Genomic DNA, 18,868 nt, shown 5'->3' on the forward strand with positions numbered 1-18,868 from the left:
AGAAACCTGGGAGGACCAGACAGCATCAACCCCAGCCAGCCAATCTTCATGAGGCCTGCAGCCTGCAATTAAAAATAACTTTGGGGTTCTGTTTGTACTCCTTTGTTCCCTCTTCTTTAAACTTCACCTTTAAAATCTCCTCACTGGCCCTAAGGAGCAAGATGGACTTTGGACAACTTCTCAGTCCATTGACTTTTTTGAATAAAGGTCCCTTCCTTGGCTCACCACCTGTCTCCAGACTTTATTGATCTGTCATGCAGTGGGCAGCTCTATTTGGGACTGGTAACACAATCCAGTTACAGCATGCCCACTGTGACGGTCAGCTTTTTGTTGCTATGACCAAAATACCTGACAATAACAACTTACAGGAGGAAAAATTTGTTTGGGCTCATAGTTTCATAGGATTCAGTCCACTTGGGGCTGGCTCCATTGTTTTGGGCCTGAGGCAAAGCCGATCATGGCTGGAGAGGGTTAATCAATAGATTAACCTACTGATGTGGTCAGAGTCTTTAGGAGCCAATTATTTTTTTAAAATACTATGAAAAGTACATGAGCCTTTGGGAGGACATTCCAGATTTAAACCATTTCAATCACTTAACCCCCCGGAAGCAGGTGAGTGAAGGCTGGAGCGGAGTCCAGCTATGGCAGGTGGGAGGCTGGCTTCCTGCTGGACTCTTCCTATAGAGTCAGGTGCTGCGTGATGCAGAAAACAGCTTACATCAGCAGACGTTAGCTGTCACCTTCTTAATTTATGTGAGTTCACCTGGTAGATGGGACTTAATTAATATCCAGATCATTAGATACTGAGAGATTAAGAAATGTCTTTTATTTTTTTTCAAGATTTCCAACATGCAGGAAAAAATATCAGAAGGAAGAAAATGGATTCTGAGCATCACTCAGCTACATTGTTCTTCTAAAATTTTCACAGTTTTGTCTTCCAACTTAAGTTCTTAATTTGTTCATCTGGTATTATTTTATTTTATTTTTCCACAAAGATAATGGATTGTACAAGTACTGTTTCTTGAAAAATATGTTCTTCCCTCCGTGATCTGCAATGCTATTTCTGTCATAGTTTCTGCATATGTGGAACTGTTTCTTGGTTCTCTGTTCTGTTCCATTTTCCAATTTTTCTATATCTGATCTGTCATTAAACTGTTTTGATTAATCTATCTTTATATTTTCCTTGCTATCTAGCAAGATATATTACCCTGATCTTTATCTTCTTCAAAAGTATTAATGTTCTTTTTTGGGTCTTTCTTCTCTTTTTTCTAATGCTTTATTATATGAATCTTCAAACTTACAGGAAAATTGAAAACATTTTACAGGGAATGACCATATCCCTATCATCCAGATTTTATTACTGTCATTTTACTGAATATTTGCTTTAATGTAAAACTCTCCACATATCTGTCCTTCTATCCTCTCACCCATGTATGTTATTTTGGATGCATTTCAAAGTAAGTTGTTGACCATAATGGACAAAATTTACGTGGAAAAATCAGAACAATGATTCCTCTGTAGGGCAGAGCAGGGCTGATAAGGAAAGAATATGAGGGAATTTCCAAGATGAATGTACTGCCTCTTATCTTGATAGTAGTTTAAATTGCACAGGTGTAAACATATGTCAAAAATCATTGAATGGTACATTTTGTGCTCTTCTTTGCATTTTTAAAGAAAATAAAGCTATAAACAAAACACAAGATTTTATAAGTTAAATGCAAACTCTTACCGGACAAGGTTTTCTGGATTATCTTTTATCTGCCCATGATGTTTCCTTCCTGCCCTTGGACTCTTCCTAAAGTTCTGGAAGGTACTTCATCACTTAGAACTCAGCCAGAGATTCACTCTCTATTATGATCTCAGTAAAAGGAAAACTCTTGGTGGGGAATCCTTTGTAGGGCATGAATAAACTTGTCGATAAGTAAAGCTAAGACAAAGGCACATAAATCTGGATAAATAGAAAACTAATTACCACTAACTGCTTTTTATCAAAATAAATTCCAAATTGATTTTAACATTAAATGTAAGAAACAAATTGCCCATTAAAAGTACTAGAAGAAAATACAACTGAGCATTTTACATTCTTTGAGTGTGAAAAATCTTTCTAAGCTGGAGGAGAGGATAAGAAAATTGGTTATGTAAAATTTAAAGAACTGTCAAAACATAAACCTATTAAACAAATTAAAAACTTGAAATCAATTTGCAACAGGTACAAAAATAATCAAATATCCTTAATCTATAAAGAGTTCTTACATATCAAAGAGAAAGAGAGGTTATTTCCTAAAAAAACTGAACATACAATTGATAAAATCATGTACAAAAATATAACTCTAACCTTCCATCTCTGAAGCAATTGGATTTGGTTAAAAAAATTTCAGACCTGGTTCTTCCTAGTATTTTTTTTAAAGAGAGAGAGAGACAGTGTGTGTGTGTGTGTGTGTGTGTGTGTGTGTGTGTGTGTGTGACAGAGAGAGAGAGAGAGAGAGAGAGAGAGAGAGAGAATTTTTTAATATTTATTTTTTAGTTATCAGCAGGCACAACATCTTTGTTTGTTTGTGGTGCTGAGGATCGAACCCGGGCCGCACGCATGCCAGGCGAGTGTGCTACCGCTTGAGCCACATCCCCAGCCCTCTTCCTAGTGTTTTGCCCCTACTTTCAACTCCATTAATCATCAGATAAAGCCAAATATGCTTCATAAATCAACCACACTTGAAGTCCTGCTTCTACTTAGCCTGCCTCCCATTTCCCTCTGCCAATTTCTACTCAAGGCACACTGAAGCTTCCCAACCTTTTATTTTTAAGGCTTTTTAGCTCTTTGCCTGCCTTTGAATTTGTCAAACAAGTCATTTGGCTGATTCCTTTGCTCTAGCCAGTTCTTAATAGATATTCTCTGTCTGTTCTCATTTAAATGGTCTCCATTTATAGACCTTCATTTATAAACCCTTGAACATGTACTTCATAGAAAAATGAGCAATGAATTTGAATGGACAACTATTAAAAACCAGAAAAGGAGGAGGAGGAGGAGGAGGAGGAGGAGGAGGAGGAGGAGGAGGAATCAGAAAGTGTTCAAAATGTATGAAAATACATTTGAGCTCACTAGTATTTAGACAATCACAAACCAAGCTCATCTATCAAACTAGCAAAGATCTAAATATGTGGTATGATTTAACATGGACAGGATATGGAATAAGGTTCATTGTTGGTAAATGTATCTTTTTCAAAAATATTTATTGTTTAGTTGTAGTTGGGCACAATGCCTTTGTTTTATTTATTTATTTTTATGTAGTGCTGAGGATAGAACCCAGGGCTTCGCACATGCTAGGCGAGTGCTCCACCACTGAGCCACAACCCCAACCAGGTGAATGTATCTTTTATGTGAATTTTGAGAGGAAGATACTATGGCAAAATATTGGCATGGTATAGAAGAGAGCCAGACATTCCCACTGTACCCAGTTTGGTGGGATTGGGTAGTGTGTGAAGTGCATAGCTGATAACTGACTTTGTAGAGCCAGTGGACCTGTGAGGCTACCACCAGGGCACAAGACAATGAATGAGGTTCAATGGGACTTTGTAATTGAGGTGGTAAGAGTCACAACATCATACCAGTTTTTGTAGTCAGGACTTGGACCTGAAGTTCTTAAGATACCTTCTAATCTATGTTGAAGCATACTCTGACCTTCCTAGAATTCAAGCTATACAGGGACAAGAGTTACCAGTTATCGGGATTAGGGACATAAGAAGATTCACAGGGAGATATGCAGGATCACACAGGAGAGAGAGAACCTGGAAGAAAACTGAACTGAGTAGGAAAAGATTTAGAGTTGAGAGGCAGGATCTATAGCCAGTGGTTAGATGTGGCTCAGTTTTATGGAGAAGTAGGCATGGGCTGGCTGAGACAGCAGGGGTCAAATCATTCATACTTTCAAGGTTGATTGGCTCCTGACACAGACTTGGTCCTCCCCAGTATTTTGCCCCTACTGGGTCATCAAGAGAGCTACCATGGGGCCTGTCATGGGTTGGGTGAAGGGCCCAAGGAATCCCAGATGAGAGTGGGACATCTCAAGGCTGAGCAGTGTCCTGCCATGCAACTTTCTCCCACAAGATAAGTTAACCAACTCAAAAGGATGGGGAGCTAGAGAATAAGGGGTATTTTGTCTTCTTTTATTTTTTAAATTATATTTGATCATCAAAATGTGTTTAGGCAGTAATTTAGCTCTGGGGAAAGTGCCCATTGAAAATTGTGTTGAATAGTAGAGCTCAAATCTCATTACATGAGTAATGGTCCAACAAAGCCTGCCTGTTCTTTGCCACCCACTTTAGTTTGCACAATGGAAATAACTCCTTAGGCAAGAAGAGGAGTCTGATGCAAATTCTGTGTTCCTACAGATGCCCTATTGTCCCTTTTCCAAATATAGCACTGAAGACTGTGGGTGGTGACGTAGGAAGTCATTTGGTTGCTGTGGGCTAGGGAATTAATGTGGAAAGAGTTGCCATAGCCATAGAAAGTGGTCTAGGTATTACCTTGACAGTGCTTTTTGTAGAAAAAGTGGATTCAGATACTAAATTGGGATAATACTCCCTTTATAGATACTAATTACGTAAAAGCAGCTTACTTTTCATTATTAATAGACTATTCTTTAGTGATCAGTGAAGGTTAACTGTGGGTCAATAGCATCTTTTTCTGGGACAACTCATGAGAATGGTTCTGCTAAATATAATGTGACCTTGTCTCTGAACAAAAGAAAAGAAGTGAAAGGAAAGAAGAAAAAAGGAAAGAAAAAGGAAAGGGAAAAAAAGATAAAAAAAATATACATTTCTTGGAGTTTTCCACATTACAGTAGCTTCCTGCTGGTTATCCTTCTTCCTTTCTTGTCCCTAGTCAATTACTCACCAAGTAGCCAGACCAATCTTCTTAAAATGCATCACATGTTCTATCAGTGTCCTACTTTGTACCCTCAGATGCTTCTCATTATATGCAAAATTAAAACCAAATCCCTACCATGGTGTCTTAGACTGCTAACATTTGGATCTTGAATGTTCTCCAAAGACCTCATGATAAAGGCTTGGTCACCAACCTGTGGCAATGTTCATTGGTGATAGAACCTTTAAAAGGAGTGGCCTAGCAGAAGGAAGTTATGCTGTTGGGGGTCATGCCCTTGAAAGGGATGTTGGGACTCTTTCTCTCCTGTTGATTTCCAGTTGCCATGAAATGAGTAATTTTCCTCAGTCAGTCATTTCTGCCATGATGTTCTGCTTCACCACGGGCTCAAAATCAATGGAGCCAACCAACTGTGGACTGATACCTCTGAAATGGAGAGATGAAATAAAGCATTCTCTCCTTTTAAATTGTTTACTCATGTATTTGTCACAGTGATGGAGAGCTGACTGACACACAGGCCCTAACTCATTTTACCCAATTTTGAGTCTTCCAATTCATTAACAGGATACCTCTTCATCAGGTCTTCTTTGATTTACTTCAGCAATATCTTGTGGTTTTCACTAAGAAAATTTTTATATATTTTCTTAGATTTATGTGCAAATTTTTTTCTTTGCTATAATTTACATTATACTTTAGTTTTTTTCCAGTTACTTACTGATAGTATGAAGAAATACCCGACTTACCTCTTAACTCACCTAGTCCAGCCTTACTGAACTCCTTTCTGTAACAGAGTAAATTCCTTCCCAGCTCAGGTGTTTGTATTTGCTGCTGTCTGTCTAGAAACACCCTGCTGTAAATGTTTGTGTGGTTGCTTATTTTAAACCCTTCATTGAGGTATAATTTACATATGATACAATTCAAGTAAATGATTTAGTGGTTATTAATATATTTACAAAATTATGCAACCATCTCCATAGTCTAATTTCATAATATTTTATTTATCCCTAAAAAAAACCTTGTATGTATAGCAATCACTCATTCCCCCAAATCATTCTCTAACCCTGGACAACGGTTAAGGATCTCTATGTTTCTATATATTTGTCTATCCTGAACTCTTTACATGAATGGGAACATAAAATATATGGGTTAATTGTGTCTGAATTTTTTCACTCAGTATAATGCTTTTGAGATTCAGCTGTGTCATAGTAGTTGTCAGTACTCCAGTCTTTTTTATTTCTCAAGAATTCTCCTTTGTATGGATGTACCACATCTTGTTTATCCATTAATCAGTGGATAGATATTTGTGTTGTTTCTTTTTTTTTTAGGTACTATGTATCATGCTTCTATGAACATTGATGTATGAGCCTTTGTTGTGGCCATACATTTTCATTTTCTTGGGTAGATAGTGTTAAGGTCTGTAAACAAGTCAGGATGGCACCTGGTGTTTTTCCAGAGAAATGTTAGAGTCTGTAAACAAGTCTGCATGGTGCCTGGCAAAATGCCAGAGGGAGTGGTTTGTGAAGTAAGAAAAGCGAGCCATTAAGTGTGGAGATTCCTTATTGGTTGACTGCTGTATCTATTTTATGCTAATTAGATAAGCTGTGTGGAATGTATAAATATCACTCAGGTCCTACAATAAATGGCTTCCACTCCTGCTGTCATTCGACAAGTCATTCGTCACCCCCCGGTTATTTTGCTGCAGCTGGACTGCGGCAAGATAGGAGTAGAATTTCTAGATAAAGTGGTAGCTTAGCATTTTGAGCAGCTGAAAAATTGTTTCCAGGAGTAGCTACAACCATTTTCTATTCCCACCAGCAATGTAAGAAGGTCCCAATTTCTCTACATCTTCACCAATGTATGTGGTTGGTTTTATTTCATTATTTTGATCTGCAACCCAGTGATAAAGCTGGCTTACTTTCCATACCCAGTGCAATGTAACATCCACAGTCACTATCATATTGCCTAATTTATTGATTATATAAAATATTATTATTTTAAATTTTATTCTGCATATTTGTTTACTTGTCTGTTGTCTATTCACACTGTGTCCCCAACAAGCAGAATGGAAACTACATGAAAGTAAGAATTTGTCTATTTTTTTTTTGTTTTTTGAGACCCTATAACAACAGAGCCTGACATAGAATATACACTCAATCACTATTTATTGAATAAACTAGTCATCCAAATTAGTAAAGTGACTTATAATTATTAAACCAAAATTGGAATAAGTTTTTTGAAATGCACAGCTGCATGGAACAGAGACTCTTCCTTTGATATAGTTTTGGACTTGTGTCTTCTTAATTTCCCAAACTAGAGGTAATGGCTCCTTTCTAATGATCTACTATAACTCTAGATTTACGGACCAATACTAGTCTTATGACTGCAAGAAAGAGGAATTCAGACAATTACAGGGTCAACCAGACATTAGTCACCATCTGCTTCCACTGTGACCACAGCTTGTGTCCTCATCTCCTGTTATCTGAACTTACTCTTGTAACCAGTGTTCACCTTAATTTGGTTTCCTGGAGGCCTTCCCATGAGAGGTTGTTCCTATCTGAACTATTGGCCAAAACAAAAATGACTGAAATGTCGGAGGAGTCTTGTTTTGCAGCAGGAGAGGCCAGACTAGTTCTAACAGGATTGTCTGTAGGTACTTCTGTATGGCCAAGAACAGAAGTACCCTCACAGCAGAGGACACATGTAGAGGGTGCAGCAAAAGTTGGTGTGGCAGTGATGCAGCAGTGGGTTGTAGACTCTAGGCATGAGGCATAGGGTTGAAGTAGATGCCACTCATTGGAAAAACAGAAAAGGAATGGTCCTCCTCTAGTAGGGATAAAAGACAGGAAGTTAGCAAAGGCTTCTGGGTGAGGGGCATCAATATCTTGTAGTTTTCACTAAGGAAAATTTCATATATTTTCTTAGATATATGTGATTTTTTTTTCTTTGCTACAATTTACATTACACTTTATTTTTTTATGGTTATTTACTGATAGTATAAAGAATACAAGGTTGACATGTTGACATAATATCCCACGATCTTGCTAAACTCATTGTTTTTGTAGATTAATAGATTCTTAGGGATTTACTGTACAGACAATAATATCATCTGAAAACAGAAAGAATTTTATCTCCTCACAATCTCTCTGCCATTTTTTCACATTTCTTGCTTTTGCACCATGTAGAATGTCCAAAAAAATATTGAATAGCAGTGGAGAGAGTAGACATTTCTGCCTTATTCTTGCTTTTAGGGATCAACAGTCAAATCTTTTACTATTAATGATGAGGTAAATTATAGATTGTTTCATATGTCCTTGATCATTTTTGTGGACTTTACCTTTAACTCCTACTTCCATGGAGATTTTATTATGAAAGACTTGAACTTTTAATTAATGTGCCTTCTGAATCTGTTGAGGTGATTATATAAATTTTTCATGTTATTTTTCATTTTAAAAATGACCAACCTGTTATTGCTAGGAATAGCCCTAGTTTATCACAATTTGCTATACTTTTAATCCAATGAAAATATAATTTACTAATATATTGTTAAGAATATCTGTACTGACAATCATGAGGGATATCAATGGATAATTTTTCTCTGAGAATATCTGTTTTTAAAAATATGGTATCTGGGTTATAAAGTGAATATGCAAAATTTAATAGCTTTTATCTACACACACAAAAAATACACACCAATCAATATTCCTCCCATGCTCTGTCACCAATGCAACAAGGCTATCTCTCCTGGGAAAATGTAGGAGGTTGATTTCCATGTACTTGAAAAGTACTTCCATTAACTTGATCTCAGATTTTTGACAGGTTTGACCTTTACCTGACTTGTATTCATTGTTAAGAGTAACACTCATTTTAACTTTTTACATCCTAAGAGAAGGAGATCTCTCTGAAAGTGATCTCTGATGTAGCAAGGTGTTTTTGAGTCATACACTTCAAGGGAAAATGAGTCTCAATCCAGGGAGGAAGTGCCTTAATGTTCTCTGCTCTCCACTCCATCCACAAGACTAGAGAAAAGGTCTGCAGGAATTTTGAGGAATCCAAAAGTGAAGATCAAGACCTAATAATGCAGACTTGGAGAGGAGAGATGATCATGGGGCAATAACAACACTTGTAGGTAGGAGATGTGGTTGCTTTAAAAACAACAACAACAACAACAACAACAACAAAAACCAGTGGATATTTTTATGGAGAATATTTGAATGAGGTACTTTTTGAAGAAAAAACCCAAAACCTGAGAACAGGTAACCAAGAATAGGACCTAAAGGATAAATGAAGGGCCCAACTAAGAAGTGCTTACCTTGTGAGTCACTTCTCCTTTGGAACAGAAGTCAAATTTAGCATATGTATTTAAATTATGTCCTTATTATCCTCTCTAGGTTATGTAAACTAAGGGTTCTTTTTTTAATTGGTTCTTTTTAGTTATACATGACAGTAGAATCAGTTTTTAAAAACTTATACAAATATGGAATATATCTGGTTCTAATTAACACCTCGTTCTTGTGCATGTACACAATGATGGGATTCATTTAGGTATTTTCACATATGTACATAAAACATTATGTCAGAGTCATTTCATTGTCTTTCCTATTCAAATGCATGGTCCTCAACCCCATGTGCATATTAAAATTACTTTGAGCGTTTTTGTAAAATGCCAAGGCCCAGGTCTCACCCTGGACCAATTTTATAAACATTTCTGGGTGTATTTTCTAGGCAATGATATATTTTGCAATCTCTCAGTTTTTATTAATAGACAATCACATTTGAGAATCAGTAGCCTAGATACTTGACTAAAATTTGCAAAACCCATACAGGCATGGAGTCTCAAAGGGAAAGGAAACCTGTTCATACTGAATCCTGCTTCAGGGCAGGCTCTTGAAAGGAGGCTGATTTATAACACGGGGGTCAGGGTTCTGCAGATAAAGAGTTCCTTGTGCTGGTGAGGTAAATAGCAGAAGAGAGTGCAGGGGAAACCCTGGAGGCAGACTATGCGATGGGAGTCAGCTCTATAATGCTTAAACCAACTCGAGACAACTCCTTTCAATTAGAGAGAGAAGCAACTGAGGCACAAGGGAGAAAGCAGTATTATTTGAGTTTCATTGACTTTATTAAAGACTGGCCCTGTAGTTCCAATATTAGGTTTTCCTCAACTTCACATGAAGTTGTGAAAATTGTGATCTCAGGCTTGAGAGCCCTCTTACTGATTAGGAAATTGGCAGGGAGGGATGAACAAAAAAGTAAAATGAACTGATTATTAGCTATGTGTGTTTTCATCCCTGAAATAAAAATTTCTCTGTCTTGTTTGTGTTTATTCAATGTTCATTAATATTTATATATTTATTTCACAGCATAATTATTGCAGATTTTATGCTAAATGTTTTGCCAAAAAAATGGCATGTGACCATTATGTGAAGATTTTTTTTTAATTGTGCTGGTATTACTTGAAAAAAATTGATTACTAAATTCTCTTTGGCCCAAGCTTAGAATGCACAGAACATTCATGAATATGTGTTAATGTGGTGACAACATAGTGAAATGCAGTAATTAATTCTCTTGTCCAGTCATTCATCAAATCATTTTCTAAACTCACTATGAGTCAGGCAAGTTTAAGGCCTGGGGTTAATATGTGAAAGAGAGGCAAGTCCTTTATTCATGAACCTTAGAATCTAGTAGAGGAGACAGTCAAGAAAACAAACAAATAATTATCTAGATAATACAGGCTATAAAAAGAAACAAAGTAGGGTAAGTGGATAGAGAATAGAGATGTGTATAGAAATAAGTCCTGTTTTGCATAAGAAGGTTTTTTGGTATAGTTCGGCCCCCAAAGGACCATGTATTAAAGTTTTGGTCCCTATCTTAGCATCATCAAGAGGTAACAGACACTTTTAAAGAGGTAGAGTCTAGAGGGAGGTCTTCTGGTCATTGAAAATGTGCCTCTGAAGGCACATTTCTTCCTTCCTCTTTCTTTTTCTTGCCAACCATGAGGTGAGAAGTTAGGCTCTACCACATTTCTGCCATGATGTGCTGCTTTGCCACCGCAAAGCAATGGATTATGGAATGAAACCTCCAAAATAAATCTTTTCTCCTTTTACATTTATTATCTCAGGTATTTGTTATACTGATGGAAAACTGACACAGTTGTCAAAGAAATCTCCCTGAAGAGGTGACATTTAATCAGAGGCTTGAGAAAGTGCCAGCCCTATGAATATCTGAGAAATGCAGAAAGCCTTACAAAGAGGAAGCAGTGAGGAAAAGCCCCCAAGACCAGACCAGAATGACTTTAAGATATGCAGGGTGGGATCATGTGCAGCTTTGCCAATCTTGGTAAGGAGTTGGGATTTAATCATAAGTGTGCTGAAAAGTCATTGAAGATACTCAAGCAGATCAATGTGCCTGTTAAATGGTTTTAAAAGACTAGTATGGCTATTGATTTGCAAGTGGATAATTGAAAGAATGAATTAAGTATTATTATGATATCCCATTATGAGCATAAATGTCTGGTCAGGTGAAGTAGATTGAGAGTTCCAAGACACAGAATAGAAATTGTCCCTTGCAGCCTTATCTCGAGGGGATGCCCTCATGATCTAAAAAGACTTAATTAATATGTTTGAAGGGAAAGGTTTCCTTGAGAGGCAATTCCTGTTGGATGAGGTCCCATGCTGTTGGCAAGAGTTTATAAAAACACTCTTCCTTCAAACCATCGCAGATGTGATGATCCAGGAGGAGTCAGAGACTGCATCGTAATGACTGTCACCATAAACAGCTGCATCTGCTTGCTAGGAGAGCCAGGCACATGAGTCTGTGTTTCATACCTATGGCACTGGAACATCATTTTCCATTATGTTCTATTTTGTTCTGACAGACAAATGATTAATTAGCACAATCAGAGCTCTCCTTGAAAATGGCCATGGATCAATGTGTCCCCCTCCATCATGTAATTGAATCAAGGCCCACACACCTGTTTCCACTTCCTTTAAACAAACACCTGCCCAATAACCAATACAAAGCAATATTAAATCTCCACCCGCCTAGTGCATAAGTACGACTTTCAACTTGACCTAATCAATGCTGAAAGCTAGAAAAACACAAGTTTCATAGAAGACTATGTACTGCCTGATCTGTACAGATTATCAAAATGTTAGCATCTCTGGCCCAACCCAGACTGCATAATGCACTTGGCAATGGCTACAGTGTTGGGTGATTCAGCGTTTAGCTCTGGATGGAACTGGGATTATGTTTGGTTTTCCAGTTGTGTGACATGGAGCAATTCACTTAACCTCAGTAAGCCCTTGTTTTCCCATCTTTTAAGTGGGGGTAACAATAATTACTTAAAATGTTTGTTTTCTTAATATATAAATCACACATATAAAAGGTTTATCACAGTATTTAGCACATGATAAATAAGTGTTAGCATTTTTCTCATAATAATAGAATACTAAAAACATTTCTTTTGATTTGGGTGGGAGGGTGCACACCTGTAATCCTAGCAACTCAGGAGGCTGAGGCAGTAGGATCACAAGTTCAAATCCAGCCTCAGCAACTTAGTGAGACCCTGTCTCAAAATAATTAATAAAATAAAATAGGGGCTGGAGATGTGCCTCAGTGGTAAGCAACTCTGGATTAAAAAAAATTACATTTGTATATTGTAATTCTGGTTAGGAGAAAGTTAATTCTACTCTCTCTTTTGTATTGATTACCACTTGACATTCGTGAATAGAATATATGAAACAAATATTTGAGGAATTTGAAAGTAATTAATAACAGGACAACTGGGGAGCAAAAATAAAAAGAATGACCCTTAAGGAAATAACCCCCACCATATTTCTAGGGCAGCCTGTAACTTGAAATTATGCAACAGGTACAAACATAAACAGGTGCAAGTAAAACATTCTGTCTTGGGCTGAAGAACTGCAAAAGAACTCCTGGGAAACAGAGACCTTTTATTCCTCCCAATCCCCCTCAGGCATGTCCCAGCAACGAAGTGGCTTTTTCTCTCATGCAGTGGCAATTGCCACAGCAATGTAGATGGTATCAGGGGTAACAGCTCTAGCTCTTGATGCTGTTTTCTCTTTGCTTTGAGATGGACCCAGTTGCAGGAGATCCATGATAGTACAGGGTGCTAAAACCATAGTTTTCTACCCAGATCCTGGAAAAGAGACCCATAGGAGTGACATTATGGACAGGGATTATTCAGAGATTAAGAGGTAGTTGGAGGAAGGGGAACTTTAAATCCATTTATAAAGTCTTGGACTCATTTCTGAACCTTGATCAGAAGCAATCTAACAAAGGCTTTTAAAATCGAACTATAGTGTAGACCACCACTCAGGTCACAGACTGACCTGTGGGTGGTACATGCACAGAGCTAGATAGATAGGGCAGACAAGGGTGAGAAAGCAAAATTGACTCTGGAACCATTAGACAGATGGATCAGGACTAGAATTCAAAGCTAAGTGTGTTGATTGCCTTTTAGAGCAAGCAAGCAAACAACAATCTTCAGGAACTTTTTAACAGAACTTAGAGCTCATAGAATAATGTCAAAATGTCCAGAATACAATCTAGATTTACTTGACATATGAAGAACCAGGAAAAGTTTAATATCCTTCAAGGGAAAATATAATCACTAGATATAAAATGCAAGGTAGCCCAGTTGTGGAAATTATCAAAGACTTTAAAGCACAGTTTGTACTGATGAGCCCTGATATAAGTGTGAAATGGGAGACAGTCATTCTCATCAAAATAACAGAAGATATACATTTGTTTGGAGAGAATAAGGAATTGTTTTCTAAACAAGTAATGAACATATAACTGTCTATGGCTTGCCCTACTGAGCTCTGGAGCCTCCACTGGGGCAGAGGAAGCAGAGGGGTAGGTAGAACTTGGGGCTATGTGGAACAGACAAAGTGGGCAAGACCACTGAGCAAAAATGAGTGATGTTGCTGCTCAGGGCAGAAACCCTCCCCCCAACATACATCAGTGATAGGGCTACTGATCAAAGCAGGATACATTTCACATGGTTCAACAGCTTTGAATAGTTTAAGGAAACTATGCCACTAGGTAATACAAAATAGAAGGGAATACTTTTATTCATAGGACTTAAAAACAAAGCAGTACATTTGACAAATAACAAGTGTCCATAGAAGAATATAGATGATCCAAAGTAAGAATAAATCACTTTAAAATATATATCTGTCATCAGTCAACGTATGAATGAATAATGCAATTGTGGTATATATTCACGATGCAGTTTTCCTCAGCCATAAAGAAGAATGAAGTTATGGCATTTGCTAGTAAATGGAGGGAACTGGAGACCATCATGTAAAGTGAAATAAACCAGATTCAGAAAGTCAAAGAATGAATGTTTTCTCTCATGTGCAGAAGCTAGATCAAAATAAGGAGGAAAATGCAGGGGGCTGGGGGAGGAGGGGTCAGAAATCCTATGAAAATAGAAGTGAGGTCAATAGAGTAGGGAAAGGGATTCGGGGGAGGGAGGAGGTATGGAAAGAAGGGAGAAATGATGGAATGAAATTGAGCAAGACTATCTTATGTACATATGTATGTAAGAATATAACACAGTGAATCTTTATATCTATAAAGCACAAATTTTTTAAAAAAAACTATAAACAAATAGAAGAAAAACTAGTAGAGTAGAGGAAGGGAAGAAGGGAGGAGAGAAAGGGGAAGTACTAGGGACTGAACTGGAACAAATCATATTCTATGCTTGAATGATTATGTCAAAATGAACCCCAATTTTTTTTAAAAGAGAGAGGGAAAGAGAGAGAATTTTTTAATATTTATTTTTCAGTACTTGGCGGACACAACATCTTTGTTTGTATGTGGTGCTGAGGATCGAACCCTGGCCGCACGCATGCCAGGTGAGCACGCTACCACTTTAGCCACATCCCCAGCCCCAGAGAGAGAAAATTTTCAATATTTATTTTTTAGTTATCAGCGAACACAACATCTTTGTTTGTATGTGGTGCTGAGGATCGAACCCGGGCCGCGCACATGCCAGGCGAGCGTGCTACCACTTGAGCCACATCCCCAGTCCCAGAACCCCAATTTTATACATAAAAATACATATAACTCTAGTGAATTAACACACATACACACACACACACACACACACACACACACACACACAAACATACACACATTTGGGGAGAGAAAATGCCAGATATTTATATTTATATTTCTTTAGTCTTGCAAACTACAACCTTGTGAGATATCCCCAATATTTTAAGTTTTAACAAAGAAAAATATATAGATGTCCTGTGACTCTGATACATTATAACTAGAAAATAAACAATTGTTAAATATAATGAGAAGAAACTGGTGGTACATTTAAGAACTGCATTAAATGCTAGTGCTTTCTTTCACTTCCATTTTCCTGGGGAATGAATAAGACACTGAGTGTTTGAGGGCCTTACTAGTGTTGGATGGAATTCGAGTTCTCAAAGTACTCCATCAGACATTTGTTAATATTCTTTGCGTGTAAGGTACTTTGCTCGCAGAGTGCTTTTCAACAGAAGGAAGCTGGCATTTGTTGAGTTCTTGCGCACTGATCAAAACATCCATCATACACTGAGCGTTTACTATGTGACTGATATTGGATGAATTGCTGATGAACCTGGTTTACTGCATTTATTCTGTCCAACCACCCGACATAGTTTTTCTTATTCTTATTTCACAGAGGAAGAAGTGAGGGAAAAGATAGCAAGTGGCCAAAGTCCTATGATTTGGTTCTTACGTGGTTCTTATGATTTGAAATCATTCTTGATGTGGAGATTTCTTTCTTAGCTGAGAACAAATTCAGAGAGGAACATCCTATACCAAATCTTCTGGCCTGATAATGTTTTAAAGTTAGACTATTAGAGAGGCTTAGCTTGGGTCAGAGAAGAATGCCTTGTTTTAGCTTGTGTTTATATTCTTCAATTTGGAAGAAAGGCAATTTGACAATATTTTAAATAATCTATAATCCCTGCAATTGTAGCTGATGTTTGTTGTTCAAATTAGGCATGCAACCCACTTGAAAACACTCTGAAAGTTTGTCTTTTCCAAGGGAAATAGCTTGTCTCCTTTAACTTCTTCACAAATGGCCTATTTTATTGACTTATGTTATATCAAAGACACCAACTACTTCCTCAATAAAGAAGCAACAATTATAGCAGACCAGATTCTCATGCCAGTCAAAAGTCTTTTGATTTTATTTTTCCACTTGAGAAAAAATATTTCCTTTTAAGGAAATAAGAAGGCTCCATCTCTTTGGACAAAAGTTTACATGTAAGAGAATATCTGTAAAATCAACCAAATCTAATGGGCCACTTTTCTGAGGAATGTTTTTCTATGGGCTAAAAAATGGATTTCTTTACTGAAATCTACAAGGTCTACACATATGCTTTGGTTCAGAAGAGCCTTCAGGGTTTCATCTTTGTGTCTCCATCATGCCACTTGGGTCTTTTCTCATGCATAACGAGACCAAGGAAAATGTGTGACTTGCTTTCCAAGGGCTGTTTCTCAGATCAACCTCTCTATTCAGAGCTATAGGACTTGAACACTGAAATGTGGAACCCAGATGGAATAAATTAAATCAGGGAAAGACCCTGAAACTTTGAGGTAGAATAAGCCAAATTGTTCCCTGGCCAGTTCTAAACTGAAAACCATCAGATAGTGTCATTTTACTTTTTATTTCTTTTTAATTCAAAGGAAATCATGCCAATCTCAGTAAAAGAGTTCCTGTTATTCACTTTCTGCAAGTATTTATTGAAATCTTCTTCTTTATTTTCATATATGCAGTCTAGGTTTTTCTTGTAGAATCAACTTGAACATGGTTAACATCAAAGAGAGAAAGAGAGTCCAGGAGTTTGGGACTTGGTGAGAGAATAGTAAGATACCCCATGCAGGGACAGAAAAGAGACTCTGGCCACTTTTTTTGTGGGAGAGGAGCAGATAATAGCAAGCTGAAATTGGGCAGGATGAGAGGTTTAAAAAGATTGTTGTGATAGAACTCGTCTCCTGGAATAAAAGCAGCTCTGAACCTCTTTGAATGAAAGAGAGGTTACATGTGATTAGATCTCATGCAATATTTTTCAAACTTTTCTAAGCCATAAGTATTTTTGTTTTTTAAAAAATACCTGCTTCAGCCCACTAGGTAGTGCAGACACAAGCAGGGATACTGTGTTTAAGTTGGGTCCATTGGTGAGCTTTATATAAGTCCTTAGGCCTGGCAGAACCATCATGATACGCCATTGGTTTAGCAAACCAGAGTGTGAACTCAACCCCTTACTTGTTGCTAGACCTTAGGCTATATAGTCTCTCTCTCTCTCTCTCTCTCTCTCTCTCTCTCTCTCTCTCTCTCTCTCTGTGTGTGTGTGTGTGTGTGTGTGTGTCTGTGTGTGTGTGTGTGTGTGTGTAGATGAATTCCTACCCCTCAGGATTATTGTGAAGATAAGTGCTAAGGCACATGAAGTGCTTAGCTCAATACCTGGCCTATAGGCAGATATTCAATAAATGGCATGCACTCTCCTTACTATCATTATCTTCCTAATCATTAACAGTAGGGTTTACTGACCCTAATCACATTCCAGGCTTTGTCTAAAGGGCTAGTGTGCATTGCTTCTGTTAATTTACACATGATGCCCCTGGGGCTTAGGGAGGTTAAATAGTTTATCCAGAATACATAGTGAGTAGTGGAGTTGAATTTAACTCATTGTGTCCCAGCATTCCATAGAGAGGGTCTTCTACATGGGACTCTGAGCCACAATAGGTTAAGCCTGAAATCCTGAATTTAACACCAGAGCTCAGTTGCTTCTTATTAATGTGTTTTAGGACTCTGTTTACCTTTTGTAGGTCTGTCACTCCATCTCTGAACTCTTTCTTAGTGTACTCTGTTTCCAAAGAAACAGAGCCAGGCAAAGGTAAGAGGAGATTTATTATGTGAACCAGGAAAGCCAGTGGTGTCATGCAGTATGCATCCAAAGGCTTGACAATGAGAGGTGGGATTTGGAAGCAGCATTGCTAACCAGTTCATGGTGCACAGAAGATGACAAAGGCTCTGGCCTTTCTACATCTCAGTTTCTCTTTGTGATCTCTGCTGGAGAGTTAGAAGAATAAACTAGGAAACACTATGGAGTATTTGGAGGTCTTTGGGGATTCCATATGCTAACTGTCACTTGGAAACAATGGGTCTCTTTTACTCCTCCATCATATCTGAAGTCATCTGCCTGATTGTCAGGAATAACCACAAACAAATCCATTTTTAAAACCCAAACTCAGCTTCTACTATAGCCTAAAATAGGCTTCTTCTGTAGTCAGATCACTGTCCTCACTCCCTCCTGAGACTGTTAATTTATTTTCATCTCCCTCATTCATCAGGCGTTTGTTAATATTCTTTGTGTGTAAGGTACTTTGCTCACAGAGTGCTTTTCAACAGAAGGAAGCTGGCATTTGTTGAGTTCTCGTGCACTCGTCATAACAGCCATCATACACTGAGCATTTACTATGTGACTGGTACTGGATGAGTTGCTGCTAAACCTGGCTTATTGCATTTATTCTGTCCAACCACCTGGCGTGGTTTTTCTTATTCTTATTTGAGAGAGGAAGAAGTGAGGGAAAAGAGAGCAAGTGGCCAAAGTCCTATGTGGTACAAGAAGCCTGAACTTTCATCCTGATAGTTTTTCTTAAACACAAGGGTAAAGGGTGGTACATGGCCCTTAAGTAGCTTTTGGTTTAGTGGGGAGAATGCATCCTATGCAGATAATGATAATGCAAAGTAATAGGTTATAAGTGTCTTAATAAAGGTGCAAAGTGATAAAGGAGTTAAAAAGCATAGGGATCCCTTCAACCAGAGATCATCAAAGAAATCCTGTGCTAGAGGTCTAGCCCAAGACTTACAGGAGAGATGTAGTCTTCCCTTTATCTACATACAGAACCTACATATCCTTCCACGTACTTAAAATCATCTCCAGATTACTTATGATACCT

At 37.8% G+C, this 18,868-nt stretch overlaps 1 protein-coding gene across 1 annotated transcript in view; it reads right to left on the reverse strand.

The window, feature by feature from the left end:
- Positions 1–16,074: 16,074 nt before the first annotated feature.
- Positions 16,075–18,868, reverse strand: part of LOC143389313 (protein ITPRID1-like) — a 69,513-nt gene continuing 66,719 nt past the window's right edge. The window contains 1 exon segment of the mRNA XM_076842458.1: positions 16,075–16,163. Coding sequence (XP_076698573.1) covers positions 16,075–16,163 — 89 coding nt within the window.

This window comes from Callospermophilus lateralis, unplaced genomic scaffold, assembly GCF_048772815.1.
Source record: "Callospermophilus lateralis isolate mCalLat2 unplaced genomic scaffold, mCalLat2.hap1 Scaffold_1122, whole genome shotgun sequence".
Classification (NCBI taxonomy): domain Eukaryota; kingdom Metazoa; phylum Chordata; class Mammalia; order Rodentia; family Sciuridae; genus Callospermophilus; species Callospermophilus lateralis.